Here is a 15,568-nt window from a genome sequence, read left to right as displayed (position 1 = left end):
ATTATGTGACAGTGTCACAGCAATAGTCAAAATGTCAGTTCCGTGCCATATATTGACAAAATTTGAGGACTGTGGCAACCAGAATGACCAACTCCATCATAATTCGTCTCACATTCTACATGACTTATGCAAATAACTTCTATAGGTATGTCAAACGAAAATACTCCAAAAATATTTGTAATGTAAATGCCTTACTCTACTATTTGGCCAGAATCAGTAATTTCATCAATATTTGACTCATATTTTGCATGGCTTGAAAAATGTCAGTGCCGTGCTATTATATTGACAAACGGAAAATCATAAAAATTTTAGTACTGTACCATGTTCAAATCTTTTCCAACCAGAATCAGCAATTACAAAAAAATCAGTATAAATTTAATAAATTACGAAACTATCCTTAAAAATGTCAGTACCGTGACATTATTTGTCTCATAAAAAAAATGCTCAAAATGTCAGTACAATAACGCTAATTGCCTCAAAATTTGTTTCATATTAATTTTGTCTCACGAAAATATTTTCAGAATGTCAGTACCGTCATTTACTGACCTACTGCAAAATCTCCAACATTTTAGTACCGTCTCAAGTACGTGTCATCTTAGGTAAGGTCGATTCATATTCAGCTTAAATTACAAAAACAGTCTTTAAATGTCCATATCGCGGCATTCCTCATGGTTTTTTTTCTTTTTTTTCTTCAAGTGTCAGCACCATGTTAAGGTTTGATTTTTCCGAGGGCTTTTGGCATTGTTTCTTCTCCACCTTTCATCTAAGATTTTTAAGATCTGACATTTATTTTAGGAATAGAACACTATAATTGAAGAAACGAACTAGCTGTTTACTGCACTTTTCTTAAATTTTGCCACGGTAATGATATTTTTTAGTTGAATTGCATTTTTACAAAAAAACAAACTTTATAAAAACAATTCCCAACAAAATTGATAGTAAAAACTAGTGAGCTTATTACTTAAAAATGCTGTTATCCACGAAATTAATTAGTTTTATGGAACGCCACGGTAATGACATGGTTTTTGTTTTATGTTTTACCTTCAATATACACGTAGCTGGATGTGCCATCTGTCAATTATTCATTTCCAATTACAATTAAATCAAACATCATGGAAATGTGTTTCTTAAAATTACAAATTTAATTCTAATGCTGTAACAAGTACATATTTGTAATTGAAGTAATTTCCATCAAATGCAATTAATTTATCCGGTTTACAAATTATGTATGCTGGCATGCAGCAAAGTCTTCCTTATACCTACCCACCGTCACACTGATGTGCTATTAATCAATTATGTGCAATTAAATGCTCCCATTTATGTTGGGCGCTCATATAAAGCTCAGAACAGACATTCAATGCAGGCAGCAAGAGATAATATATATTTACCTGCATAATATTATGCAATATCAATTCATGTTGCCATACATTTCTGATGATAAATAATGAAAGGTTTTCTGTTTATCTTATTTCAGGTTGGATTCTCCACCACTATTCAACGCAGCAACCATGGACAGCAAAAAGCTGCAACAACTGCAGCAGGCCAATTCCCATTTAGCACCACAAAAGAAAGTCCCCCTGTCGTATCAAACTAATATAGCCGACTATCGGACATCGGCACATTCGCCAGTCTTCCAGAATCATCATTTGCAATATCATGGAGGTGGTAGTGGTGGCAGTGGTGGCGGTCATCAGTCAATCTACCAACAACAACAGCAGCAATCACCCAGTTCGAGTGGTTCGCAGCTAACCCCCATCGATATGCAACCTCAGGGAAAACACAACATGCTCAAAACCACAGCCTACCATCAGCAGCAATTTACCGGCGAACAAATCTATCAGACACCGCCAGAACGAACCTATCAAATGTCTGCGGCAGCCGGACGACCGCTATATCAAACTGCAAGCAGTCAGCTTCAACATAATCCAGTCACAGCTTTGCAGCAGCAATATCAACAATTGCAGCAGGCCAAAATCCAAGCTCAAATTCAAACGCAAAATGAGGCACTGGTGCAGCAGCAGCGAACTTTTGCCATGCGTCAAGCATTGAATCCGCCAGTTCCACAAGGTCACTATCATATGAGTCAGAGTTCGAGCTTAATGTCATCGCCACAACAGCAACAGTCACCGCATCATCAGTCAGCGGCTGCTGCTGCTGCTGCGTCCTCACATCGTACCGTGCCACCATCGACACTTAACCTAAGCAGTCAATTCCAGCCGGCGCCTGGTCCATTGAAAGTCGCCCCCAATACTAACAAGCACTTCCATCAGGACCAAGCCAGCCTCTACGCACAACAGCAGCATCAGCTGCAACTGCAATTGCAACTACAGCAACAGCAGCAGCAATTGCAGCAACAGCAACAACAAAAGCAAAACCATCAGCTATTGTCGAATCAACATTCGCTGCAAGACAATGGCCAATCGGCAAGACAAAAGCCAGCACCACCATTGAAAAGCAGTGATATGAGTGGCATAACTCCAGGCAGCGAACCAAGTCCCGTGTACATTCAGCAGAATCATCCTGGTCATGTTGTGAATCAAGCATGTCAAACGCAACTTTCTGGGGCACTTGGCAATAAGACACCCGCTAAAACACCCAGCAGCGAGGACAGTTCGAATAAAAGTCCATCGGGAACGTCCACCTCAGCCGGCCAGCATTCGCAGCTGGATAGGAAGAAAAGTTCTGGTTCGATACAAGCACTCAAATCGCCAATTACAAAACGTCCACCCACGTCCCCTGTGGCGATGTCGGGTTGGCTATACAAACAGGGTTCTGATGGGTTAAAGGTGTGGCGCAAACGATGGTTTGTGCTGGCCGAATACTGTTTGTACTACTACAAAGGCCCAGAGGAGGAAAAGCTTTTGGGTTCCATACTCCTTCCTTCGTACAAAGTGTCTGCTTGTCTGCCGGAAGATAAAATTTATCGAAAATATGCCTTTAAGTGTGAACATACCAACATGCGCACCTATTGGCTAGCAGCCGAAACAGCTGAAGCGATGATCCAATGGGTGCGAGCCCTTACCGCTGCCACCATGATGCAAGTTAGCAGTGAATCGGATCAGACATCACAGCCGAGTGTGTCGTCGCTCAATCAGAGTGCTGATAATAGCGACTCTGGCATTCATACCTTGCAGTCGCAACAGAGCAAGATGAGCCTGAGTCAGGGTCCGGTAACTCCAGCATCCGACAATGGCGCCCAACCATTGTACGCAAATGCTCCACCGAAACCCCGACGAATTAACGACGGAGGCTATTCATCACCAAGTCCCGAACATTCGGTCGACAATGAGGGCAGTGTTGGCCGAAAACATGGTCAAAATCAGCAACAGCCATCGTCAGCTAGACGAAGCAATACCGTCATGTCACCATCTCTCCAACAAATGCAACGCTCACAACATCATGCCATTTATGACTCACGAACCGGCAATGTCACATCGTCGTTAAGAATGCAAAGTTCAGCGGACAATCTGGCCAATCAGATGCAGCAAATTAACATGGATGCCAATCGTCAGTCGCCATATCACTCAAATGACTATAGTGCAGGTGGTTCATTGCCACAGAATATTCCTGGATCGGGATATAACCATCAGGGTGTTGATTTGGAGGAACAACTTATGCGAATGCCATCACGAAGTATTGGCGATGATATCTATGGTGAACGAGAATTGTACATGCAAAAAATCATCCAGCAGAGGTATCCACCCAATCAGGCAGTGATGGGGGGATATGCAAGTGCAGAGCGAAGGACACCAGATGCCTATGGCAGGTCTAAGAATCGACCGTTTTCAGATTATGAGGATATATATAATTTGACACAGCAATGTAAGACACCTCAGCCACAAGAAATGGCTGCAGGGGTGGCGGGAGGGAGTGCATATAGGAGACCTATGAGCCCGCCAACATATGACAGCACCAAACATGTGCCACCGATGCCATCCAGATATACACCAAACCATTTAGAGGTAATTAATAATTGTTTTTTTTTTTTTATATTAGCTTAACTGATAGATGGCTGTTCTTTTTAACTGTGGATTTTGATTTACTAGCACAATTTTTTTAATTCAACCATGGAACAACCTTTGCTTTCTTATAACTGTAATTATTTGCGCCTTTAGTCTGGAAGTATTGGTTTTAACTTCAGCGCCACATGCTATTTTTTTTTTTTAAGAAAACATGACAAAGTTTTTCTTTCAAGTTTTTTCCATAATCACAACTCGCTTTGAATTGTTCGATGTGGGAGCCAAACTAAATAAAGGTGTTGTTGAACAACCACTCTAATTCGAAATACTCACTGAATCCTGCCAAACATTAAACTCTTGTCCGCACTCAATCAAACTTTCTCTCTTTTCTACATATGATAGCACTACAGCACTGTATGCGTCAAAGTGGCATTCAATTATTTTTTTCATACAGCACGGTCGTCAGCTACTAAGCTACATCTTCAATCTGGTCACTCTATCGGTGATTTATTCCAGAAGTTAAGGACTTATGTTTCGAACATAAACGTCAACCAGTACATATAATTAACGCATGATCTTAACGTAAAATACGTCAAGAGGGCTTTTATCCACCTGCAAAACACTTTATGCGTCTCCTTGGAGCTTCAATATTAACTCATCACACCTTTCCACAGTTTGTACAATCTTCGGCAGATTTTTTCGAACATAAAAGTCAACCATTCCATATAATCTACGCAAGTTAAGAAGGTTTTTATCCTCCTACAAAACAGCTCATGCCTCTCCTTGGAGCGTCATTATTCATTCGCTGTACATCTCCACAGTTTGTACATTCTTCCCCAGATGTTTTCGAACATTAACGTCAACGAGATCATAAAGTCTATACAATGGATCTTAATGACAAATACGTTGAGAGATTTCTTTTCCAACTTCAAAACAGCTCTTGCGTTTCCTTGCTCATACCTCTACCTACTTGCTTCTTCTTAGAGCATTGCAGTTTTTGCAAATTGTCGTAGTATTTTTTTCGTCAGATATTTTCGAACATAAACGTCATCCAGTCTATTATAATTACGCAGGATCTTCCTGTCGAATAAGTCAAGAGGGCTTTTATCCACCTGCAAAACAGCTTAAGCATCTCCTTGGAGTGTCACTATTCACTCATTACATATCCCCACAATTTGTTTAGTCTTTAGCAGATGTTTTCGAACATAAACGTCAACCATTCCATTTCCTGTCTAATAAGGCGAAATGGCTTTTTTCCATCTACAAAACAGCTCATGCGTCTCTTGGATTATCTTTAGACCGTCGCTGCTCACCCCCCCCTTACATCTCCACAGTTTGTAAAGTTCATCTTCGAATAATCTTCGCCAGACGTTTTCGAACATAAACGTCAACGTCGAGCAGTACATTGAATGACGTAACACTGATGACAGCAAGTGAGTTCAGAAGCATTAAAAACATCTAGCTTCTGTGATTATTCCAAATCATATTTTTTTGGGCTGGGCATTATTAGCCGCATATACCTTACTTCCTTATCTATTAAGGTTTTCCTAAATCACTGAAAATATTGAATACCTCTGGTTACTTCTAACCCAAATTTTCCCTTAAATTACACAACATAAAATTTTTATTGAAACGATATACTTAAATCCCTCCACCTTCTTTGCATCTGAATCCTCCTCCACAATACAAAAATAAACTGCTCTGCTAACACACATTTCTTCCATCGTAAAGAAGAAAAAGCACACCAACAACAACAATTACTTTAACTGTAACATGCCCTCAGATAAATTACAAAAATATATATACAGTGTACATAAGTACATCCAAAGAAAAAGTACTTTACGACCATGTATACATCCTGTACAAATAATTTCTTGTTTTCTCCCGAAAATTGCATTAAACAAAAGTGCACTAAACTATTATATACACCCATCCTGACCGCCTTCCAGCTATAATTTAAAAAAAAAAAATCAAAAAAAAAAAGAAAACACTACACACACCAACTCCTTTTGCTTTCCTGGAAATTAATCAACATGAGGATTAAAAAACTGGCACAAAACAAAAGAAAGAAAGAATGAAGAAATTTTTTGTTACAAAACCTCTCCACCCAACTTAACACACATTTACAAAACCACACACATACTCAAACAAAAAAAATCTTTTAACGAGATTTTCCTTGTTGCATTTGCAAACTTTATGTGGAAAGAACAGAAATAAAACAACAAACAGGACTTTTTCAGGACATAAAATCAGGTGGAAGAAGATTTTCTGCGCTTAATTTTAGCACACAAAAGAGTCGTAACAAATCCGTGCTATTGGCCGCGCGTGCCGTAGGGTTGATCCCAAAATGACAAGGAAACACAAGTCGGCACCATGAGTGACAGGAGTGTAGCAAGATAGAACAACCCCCATGTAAGCTGAAGGTTTGGAGGTTATTAGGACTAAATCCAAAGAGAAATTGTGCCTCTCCTGATTGGGGAGAAGTCTCATCGTCAACGAACCCTCATCTACATCCCTTCATGTTGAAAATAGGGTCAGAAACATTTATTCTCGTGTCCGCATTTGTGTTTCGTTTATGTCCCCGGAAATGCAGCAATTCTATTTGGTTGAAGTTGATACGACAAATGAGTGTATTTTTTCTCCTTTTTAAATTCTCAAAGGACTCTTTTTTTTTTTTTGTATGATAATTTACTATTTGTTTTTTTTTTTTTTTTTTCTTGCATAGTCAACTACTGGAAGCAGCACAAACTTGCGTACAAGACCCTCAACAGCATCGATCATACGACCACACTCGGCTGATTTTCTAGAATACGAGGCCAGAGTTGAAGCAGCAGCGGCTGCAGCAACATCATCATCAACTGGCGGTGCCATCAAACCAGATGCCATACGTGCCCCACGACCCAAATCCAGCTTGGACATCAACCGTGCGCCAGACAGTTTTTACTATTCAGAGGCAAGTTATGCTGAAAAAATGCGACAGAGTGCTCTTTATCTGCAAAGTCCTCAGACGGCCCAGCCCCAACAACAACAGCAGCAGCAGCAGCACCATCTGCAACAACAACAGCAACCACCACCACCAGCCCCAGCCTCAGCATATGGCTATACTGCAGCCTACCCAAGTCCAAGTGGCATGCACACAATTGGCTATGAGAATCCCTACGAGCGAGCCTACAAACGAAACGAACTTCTTCAAGAGGCAACCATAAATCAGGGGACTTCGAGTGTGCCACGAATGAGCCGTGGTGTGAGCAACAGTGCCATCAGCAAGGACATCATCGGCAGTGGCATTCATTTGCGCCCTCAACACCATCATCAGGGCTCTCAACAGCTTCCCAGCCAGCATGAACAGTTTTTGAGGTCAGCTAGTGCCCGTTTGCCCCGCAATCGAGACGAAGATGCACCCAGCACACCGACATCGTCCCTGCAGGACGGCGAAAGAAAACGTGAGGAGTCAATGAAGCGTTTGCTTGAATGGAAGCAAAGGATGTTGCAATCACCACTCACCCGTAAAGGTATGCAACAGAGTGGTTCGGCAACGTTGATGACAAAGCTAGGCAGCAATCCGAACATCCTTGCGGCAGGAGCGGCAAACAATCCTGCCCAACAACATCCTTCATCTGGTGTTGTCGCCCCACACAATCTCACTATTGGCAATGGCAGTGCCAGTGGCGCCAATGGTGCGGTAGTGGTCGGAGGAGTATCTGGTATACAGAGGAGTCGTTCCGAGACTCATGCCAATGCTGGTGGTTACAATAGTTTCTCATCCGATGACGAAGGTAAGTTTAATAAAAAAAAAATTTTTTTTGAAAAAAAAAAAAAAAAAAAAAATTTAATAAAATATTAACTTGACTAAATTTTATTTATTTATTTAAAAATGCTTGCATATAAATCGTATGTAACCCTCCGTTAAGATTTCGGTAAACAAAATGAAATTCTTTCCACTAAATGTTGTATGCTTGTTGGTTTTTGTTTTTTTTTTTTTTTTGTTAAATTTTTTATGTCATTGTTGTTGGTGATTTTGTGAGTGTTTTTTTTTTATTTTTTCTTCTTCTTTTTACTTCTCTACTAAAAGGACTATGCCTGAATTTATTTTTTCCTTCAGCCTCCTGTAGCCATTCTTAACTTTCTTCTTCTCTTTTTTTATTATTATTTTTTTTTTTTTTGTATTTTTGTGTGCACGCTTTTGTTAAACATCTTTTTATGTTTGTTCTTTTTTTTTATTTTGCTTTTGTACCTACTCTTGGGATTTTTTTTTTCATTTCACTTGAAAGTATTTCAAAAGTGAAAAGTGACTTCGATTTGGAATATGGAAATGTCTGGAGGTTTACTTTTTATTGTATTTTTTTTTTTTTTTTTTTGTGAAACGAAAGGTTGAGAACGAGATAGGGAGCACTTATCTACTTCGAGTAAAAATGCTAAGTGAAATACAATTTAGTTTTTTTTTCTGTTATATTATTTTTTCTGAGCTTTTATAAAATATTCGGTCAAGAGGAGCTTCGAGTGAATGAGAAGAAAAATAATATTTTTTTTTTGAAAAGGAAGAATAAGTCAATCGGTCGGTAAAATATATCGACTTTTCTAAATAAAAGCCACTACATTTATGAATCGTTTCTTCAGAAAGTTATTTTTTGAGTCCCAAATGACATAAGCTAAAATAGAAAAAAACTTTTCAAAATTGGTTTATCAATTTGAAAAAAGTGATCTAAATGAAAATTGTTTTACCGGGGTTTGGGGACATATTGTATATTTTTTCAGTTCTTACGTTGTGTTGGAGCTTATAATTAGATTTAGTTTTAAACAATCGTATGTTGGGCGCCAGTTTTTCAAGGATTTCTTTGCAAATTAAAAGAGATTTTTGTAAACTCCAACGGGCTCAATTCGATCGGCAAGGGACTTCAATGCCAATTCCGGAACTCACTGTAACTCTGAGAACTTGACTTGCATTGCATGCTATGTTACTGTACATAAAAATTCTATAAAACATTGTTAGAAAGGCGTTGGTACATGATTATACTGTACTAATCACAAAATACATGTTTTCAATGAATTTAAGTAATGAATAATATATAGAGTACAAACCTAGTTAAATTCTTCCTTATTTCGTGACCTAGTTATGTGGGCTGAGTGCATCGTTATAAATAAGACGAATACGTAGACGAAGTACATACCTTATGTACTCAATACAGACTGTTATGAACTTAATATGTAATGAGTAAAAGTTCTTATGTACTGAATATAGTACACTTTAACTAAAGCAATATTTAGTAGTATGTACTCAGTAAATAAAAGTCTGTACTGAATAAATAAATGCCAATATTATATACGAATTTATATTTCTACATTGACCATGTTGCGTTCTTTTTAGAAAGTCTGTATTGAGTACCTTTACATCTGTACTGTACAATAAAAGTATCCGTACATATAGTTATGTACTCAAAAAAAAAATTTACACTAAAGGTATACCCATTGAAAAAGTCTAATACTCTAAATTTGTAGCACGTATTGTGCATAACTTTATAACTAAAAACTATGTTCTTATGCATTTTAGAGATGCAGGTATTTAGTACAATCTATTTAGAGGTTAGCGTATTTCATGTCGTGATTATTTATTGAATCAGCTTCAACATACTGGTGTTAACCATTTTTTCTAATGCTTTTTGTTTACCTACTTAAATACTATGGTGTAGTAAACAAAATTAATATGCATTTAACTGGTTTTATCTATGTTAGGAAGTATGTTCCTTCTTAACTTCTAAACTATTTATCATAAGTTGAGAAATGAGGTATCCTGAGAAACATGTTTCTTGTCCGCTGGTTAAAAGATAATCAAAGTCTTTAAGTGTCAGTAAAAAAAAGCGTTCAATAGCTCAGCAAATATTTTTTTAAATTAAAACTCCAAAATGTTTAATAAAAAAAAAGCTCAAAAACTAAAACCCATAGTGTCTGAATCAAATATATTTTGAGAACGCTTTATAGCTCATAACCAGCGCACGAATAAGATGCTTCAAATGATACTTTAATTGTCAACTTATAATAAGTAGTTTAGAACTTAAGAAGGAACATAGATGTAAGAGATGAGGTGCAAGATTGAAGAGTTCAGTCGTTCCTACGATCACTGTTATCTGAACTTTCTTGAGCTGTTTAGTGGGCAGAACGGGAAACACCAGAAAGTCAGAAAGGGTCGCAAAACTACTGTTTACGCCCATAAAATTATTTTTAACTTTCAGCTCTATTTAGGACTCATTATGACACCTAGGAACTTTGTACTAGAAGACAGTGTTGAGGCCTTGTGCATGCATGCGTTTTTTTTACGCTTGACGCAGTCAGTTGATTCTTCAGGCTAGATAGAAAACTAAAAAAAAAAAAAATAAAAATTGTTACTTATTTTATATAACTGGCTTAATATATAATATATTTAACTTAACCTAACATAATTAGTTTGAATGAATGTAGATACTTACTTCTTCTTTCTATAGAAATCCCGAAAAATCTATTTAGTTTTTTTTATATATATTTTTTCGTTTTTGGAAATTTTTTATACATATTTTTTTTTTTAAGTTTTTCTCTTTTTTTTTTGTTTTTTGTTTTAGTTTTAACAAAATAAAATATTTTTTTAGTATTAATATTTTTTTCTTAAACAATAGAAAACAACAACAACAAAATTGTTAACTACCTTCCTGCCGTGCGCGCCAAAAAATTTAATTATAATTATAATTAAAATTATTATTTTTTAATTTTAAATTTAATCTTATTTAACACCATTTTTGTATTTTAACCTTGTTAACACAACACAAAATAGAAAAAATTGCGTATAGCCAAGAAAACCAGCAACAAAACTCTGAAAATCACTTTCTACAAAAGCTTTTTTTTCAAAACACCGCATTTAATATTAAAAAAAAATATTTGCATGTTATAAAATAATTTTTTTTTTTATACTTTATTAAAAAAAAAAAACATACAAATGGGATTGATTACGGTGTAGAAAAAAATAGAAAAAAATGGTTTGGGTTGTAGGTTTTAGCTATTTTCTTCAGAGGTGTTGGTTTATAAAAAAAAAAATCACTTAGTTTCATTGATTATTTTTTTTTTCTATTTTTTTTTTTATAAAATATCACTTACAAAATTAAAATTAAGAATAAAACACAATTTTTTTTTTGTTTTTCTTATAATTTCTCTGTAAATTGATTTGTTATATATAATTTCGTCAGATGGGTCCGAGAAATCGCCGGCAGGAAGGTCGTCTACTACTACTACTCCAACTACTCCCTCATCCTCAATGTATACAATTGAAACAAACAAAAGTGCAATAGACATAGGCTCACAATCAGAACAAACAATAAGCGACAATATAAATTTAAAAAATCCCACTGATCCAAAAAGTAGCGTACAAAACCAAAATACATGTAATAACACAAAAACTAGCCCTAAGCCCATTTTAGAATGCCCTTCCCATAATATTTTACAAAAGATCGATGTTGATGGTTCTGATAGTTTGTTAGAATCACCACCACCACCTGCATTGCCACAAAGAAACTCACCGGCATTGCCGAAGAAAGAGCTGCTCAGCTCATGCCTTCAGCTTGAAGATTATTCAGTTTCGTCATATGTGCCTGTTTATAAGCCTAAGATTTTAGAAGCAACTGCAACATCAGCTGGTAAGAATTATGAAAATGTTTCGAATGACCTGAAAGTTGAGGACAAAGAAGAGGTTTCCGAGAAAGTTGAGGCTACTCTATTACAAGCTGGTGTACAAGAAGAAGTTGTTGCCATTGCAAACCAGGCGAATGAATTCAACTCTGAAGAAGACGAAGATGGTGAAGATGACAGAACTTGTGAGTATACCGACGATGATCTGGATGAAGCTTTAGCCGATTCTGAAACAGCTACAACCCCAACTGGGCTTAACAATGATGAAAAGAACGGTTCGGTGAATAGCCTGCTGATGGATGACCCAGCAACCGAGCAGTTTTATGAAAACGATCCTCCAACCTTGCCAAGTCTAGCTGAAGACCACTATCTACCCATGACACCTAAACGTAATGTTCTTAGCCCATCAGCGAGTTTGGTCTTTGCAGGTCTAAATGACTCTACAGCCGAAGAAGAGAACCCTTATGTAGAAATGACTAAAGGCCTTGAGGACAACTCAAATTCAAACTATGAAGTGGTGTGCGTTTTAGCTAATACCAAAGCAAAGCCCGAAAAAACTGCCCAAACAATTCCTGAGCCAGTTTATATGGAACTGTCATTGGGCAAAATCTTACCATCTGAAGAAGTTCTTAACTCTGGGAAGTCGACTCTCAAAAAGACAAAGAATACAGATACTCTGAAAAAATCTACCGATACTTTGAAGAAAAAGTCAAAGAAATCTTCCGAACGAGCACAGAGTAAACGCAAAGATCTTCCGGATATTCTTAAACCATCACAAAGTACAATCATGAGCAGTGATAGCTCTGATGCGGATGATGAATCCTCGAAGAACCCTGATAGCACAAAAATGCGATCAAGATCACGTTTCAGTTTGTCCGATACATTCCGTCCAGCATCGTACTATCTTGGAGCAACAACACCACTGGCGAACTGTGCTGAAAGTTCAGACAGTGAAATTGTGTCGCCACCACCGATCCCATTATCACCACCTCCCATGGAGGAACTAAACACCGAGGAGATATTCTCATCAGAACACTATGACACCGTGAAGAGAAAAGAAAAATTCAACATATCCTTTGATCAAATTCCAAAAATCCACTCAAGTAACTCATCGTTGAACATAAGCAACAAACCAGAAGGTCTAAAAAGTTCTCGTCTATCACTTCCTGATCAGTTTTTGAAAATTCGTGGGTTAAAAACACCGATTTTGAAAAATCACGAGAGAACATTATCAGATTCAAACTATAGCATTCAAACAGACAACAGTTCGAATACATCATCAGATTTTGATTTGTACAACAAGCTCAAGAATAACTCTCCATCATTTGTGTCAAGTCCTCGTTACCAGTCGAACAGTTCCCTGCCCCAAAAACTCACCACAGGTGACAGTAGTGAAACAGACTCTGTAGAGTATCGACATCGGCAAGGTTCTGATTCGGAACTGGAGAGGCAACGTAGCCGTCGACCACTGTCTGAGGAATCGATAAGTGAGATCGAGTCAATGAGCGAACAGTTCGAAGAGACAATAAACACCACCGATCTAGATTCGTATTTGAATCATCTACAAACTACTAATGATCTTTATATATATCAGAATTCTGACAAGAATCTATTAAATGACACAACAGGATCTGGAGTTAGGGGCGGGATAATAGGAAATTTGATCAAACCTCCGGAAATATTCCGCAACAAGGGTGATGAACATTTTTATGGAAACATTAATTTCGTCTCATCGACGGACTCATTGCAAAAACTTGAAGGTGACAAGGAACAGCCACAACAACAATCACTCCTTAAAGAAAAGAATCTTTCACTACATGATGCTCAATGTGCCTCGGCTGATGTCATAATGACTTCAGGACTGACAGCCATACCTGGAACGACTTTTTCTGCCGATACAGCAAAAAGCGTAACTTTATCTTCGGTCGATCTCGATCAGACATCATTTTGTACGGCATTCGACCTAACTCAGATAACTCCAATTCATAGTCGAAATAATAGCAATATATCCGAACAATCAGCTCCATACTATTATTCAGAGCTAACCAGCAGTCGAGAACTTGCTAGCCCTATTACTCTCAACAACAAACGTGACATCGCGATAGGTTCTCATCATCGATCAGCAACTGGAATCTCTCATATTCACAATCCAATTAGTAAGCCAACAAATCCTGTGATAGTAGACAATATGAGTCTCAAAGGCTCAGCTAGGTCGCTCTCGGTTGACATTCTAACAGAGAAGGATCAAACGATCGACAGTAAGAATTTGTATAAAACAAAAACAAACATAGAAAAGCTAAGCTATTGTGATGGTAAGAGTTTAAAGATTGGCGGTGGAGAGCCACTGGCTGAGAGTTTTGATCATCATTCCCATCATCAACGTCAAACGTCATTAACATTTGCATCATCTACATCCAATACATCCTCACCACTTCCCTCGGTGGAGGTTAATATTTTAAGCAAGCACATTAATACAGATCGTGTTACAGAACTGAATAATCGTACATCGAAACTTTCAGGCACTAGCGGAGCCGGTGAACAACTTTGGGAAGAAGACGCCCTCTGGCGGGAAAGTTTACGACGTGTTTCCCAGAGACATGCACGATCAATGGATGAATTGGATCGTATTCAACCAGCAACAATGTCAGAAACAAGTCCACAACAACAACAACAACAACAACATCCACAGCAGTCGAATAAAGTAAAAATCTCTCGAGACGTTACATATGTCAATGATAATGTTTCAGGAAGATCATCATATAAGACTCGACTAAGCGATCCCATCCATGAAAGTTTGACAGTTGCAGACGCACCTGATGAGAAAGATGAAAATGATGTTTATGTGCAATTAGCAGCTGCAATGGATGATGTTTATGAAGTTTTACGTGAAGATAGTGGTGGTTCAAACTATTCAAGAAAATCAACTGAAATCGATCGTGAAACTATTCGACAATGGGATTCAATGTCAAGTGGTCTAATGAAAAATAGTGGTGGCAATAATGGCACTAATAATGGCAACTCTGCCAGAGGAGGTGGCAGTTTGAGTGTGAGTGGTGAAAAAACCAATTCACCAAAAAGCGATTCAAATGAAAGTGGATTGAGCGGAGTTGATAATAGCATACGCTCAGAAAATCAACTGAATATGACAGAAACAGAAACTCAGAGTAATGTCAAAACTAAGACAGTTACATTCGCAAAACTCTACACTCAAGAAAACTACAAATAAAACCAAAAACAGAAAAGAAAATAATTTACGAGCAAGAAAGAAAGAGCATGATTTTATATGATTTCAATTTTGTAAAAAAAAAAAAATAAAATAAAAATTTGTAAAAAGAAAATGAAAATAAATTTTACTAAAATTTTGTTGTTGTTGAATAAATGACACTTGCAAAAATCACACACCTACTACTACTACTACTACTACTTACTACTACTATCACAAGTCACACACTTTTTGTTTTTGTTTCAATTTTTTTTTTTCACCACCGATTTGGTAAGATTTTTATTTTGATTTTATTTTAATTAGTTTGTAAAACTTTGATTTTTTAAATATTATTTTAATATAGTTTTGCTTTAATAAATATTTCTGTTTGCTGGAATTTGAAGGAAAAATTTAAGAAAGAAGTATTATTGAGACGAATGCACCAAATAGTCTATATAGTTTATTTCTGCTATTGATTAGTTCTTTTGACAGATGCCTTAAATTGTCAATCACCATATCAAATTTAAACTGTCTCTTTAATCTTAAAAACAATAAGGCTGTTATATTCCCCCCCACGTCATAGTGAAACGTCAAATTATGTGCTTTTACACCGAACTTTTTCCAACAACTAGAATGTTATCTATTTCACGAGTACCAACCAAAATATTGATCTCCTTTTAATGATGCTTTGTCGCTTTAAGTTTAATTTAGCCGAGCAGAACTAAAATCAGACATCTAATTTAAAATTGAAGTAAATAAC

The 15,568-nt window shown here is 37.1% G+C and overlaps 1 protein-coding gene across 8 annotated transcripts in view; it reads left to right on the top strand.

The window, feature by feature from the left end:
• LOC129914533 (uncharacterized) overlaps nucleotides 1-15,568 on the top strand; it is a 148,726-nt gene that overhangs the window by 122,336 nt on the left and 10,822 nt on the right. For 4 of the 8 annotated variants that reach the window (XM_055993842.1, XR_008772195.1, XM_055993841.1 and 1 more), the window contains 2 exons: nucleotides 1,475-3,962; nucleotides 6,685-7,735. In XM_055993842.1, the coding sequence (XP_055849817.1) occupies nucleotides 1,475-3,962; nucleotides 6,685-7,735 (3,539 nt within the window). Of the gene's footprint in view, nucleotides 1-359; nucleotides 600-1,474; nucleotides 3,963-6,684; nucleotides 7,736-11,167; nucleotides 14,943-15,568 lie in introns of those variants that run through there. The other 4 variants (XM_055993839.1, XM_055993837.1, XM_055993836.1 and 1 more) reach the window with 2 other exon arrangements.

This window comes from Episyrphus balteatus, chromosome 3 (genome assembly GCF_945859705.1).
Source record: "Episyrphus balteatus chromosome 3, idEpiBalt1.1, whole genome shotgun sequence".
NCBI lineage: Eukaryota > Metazoa > Arthropoda > Insecta > Diptera > Syrphidae > Episyrphus > Episyrphus balteatus.
This window is presented reverse-complemented; position numbering and strand designations above follow the sequence as displayed.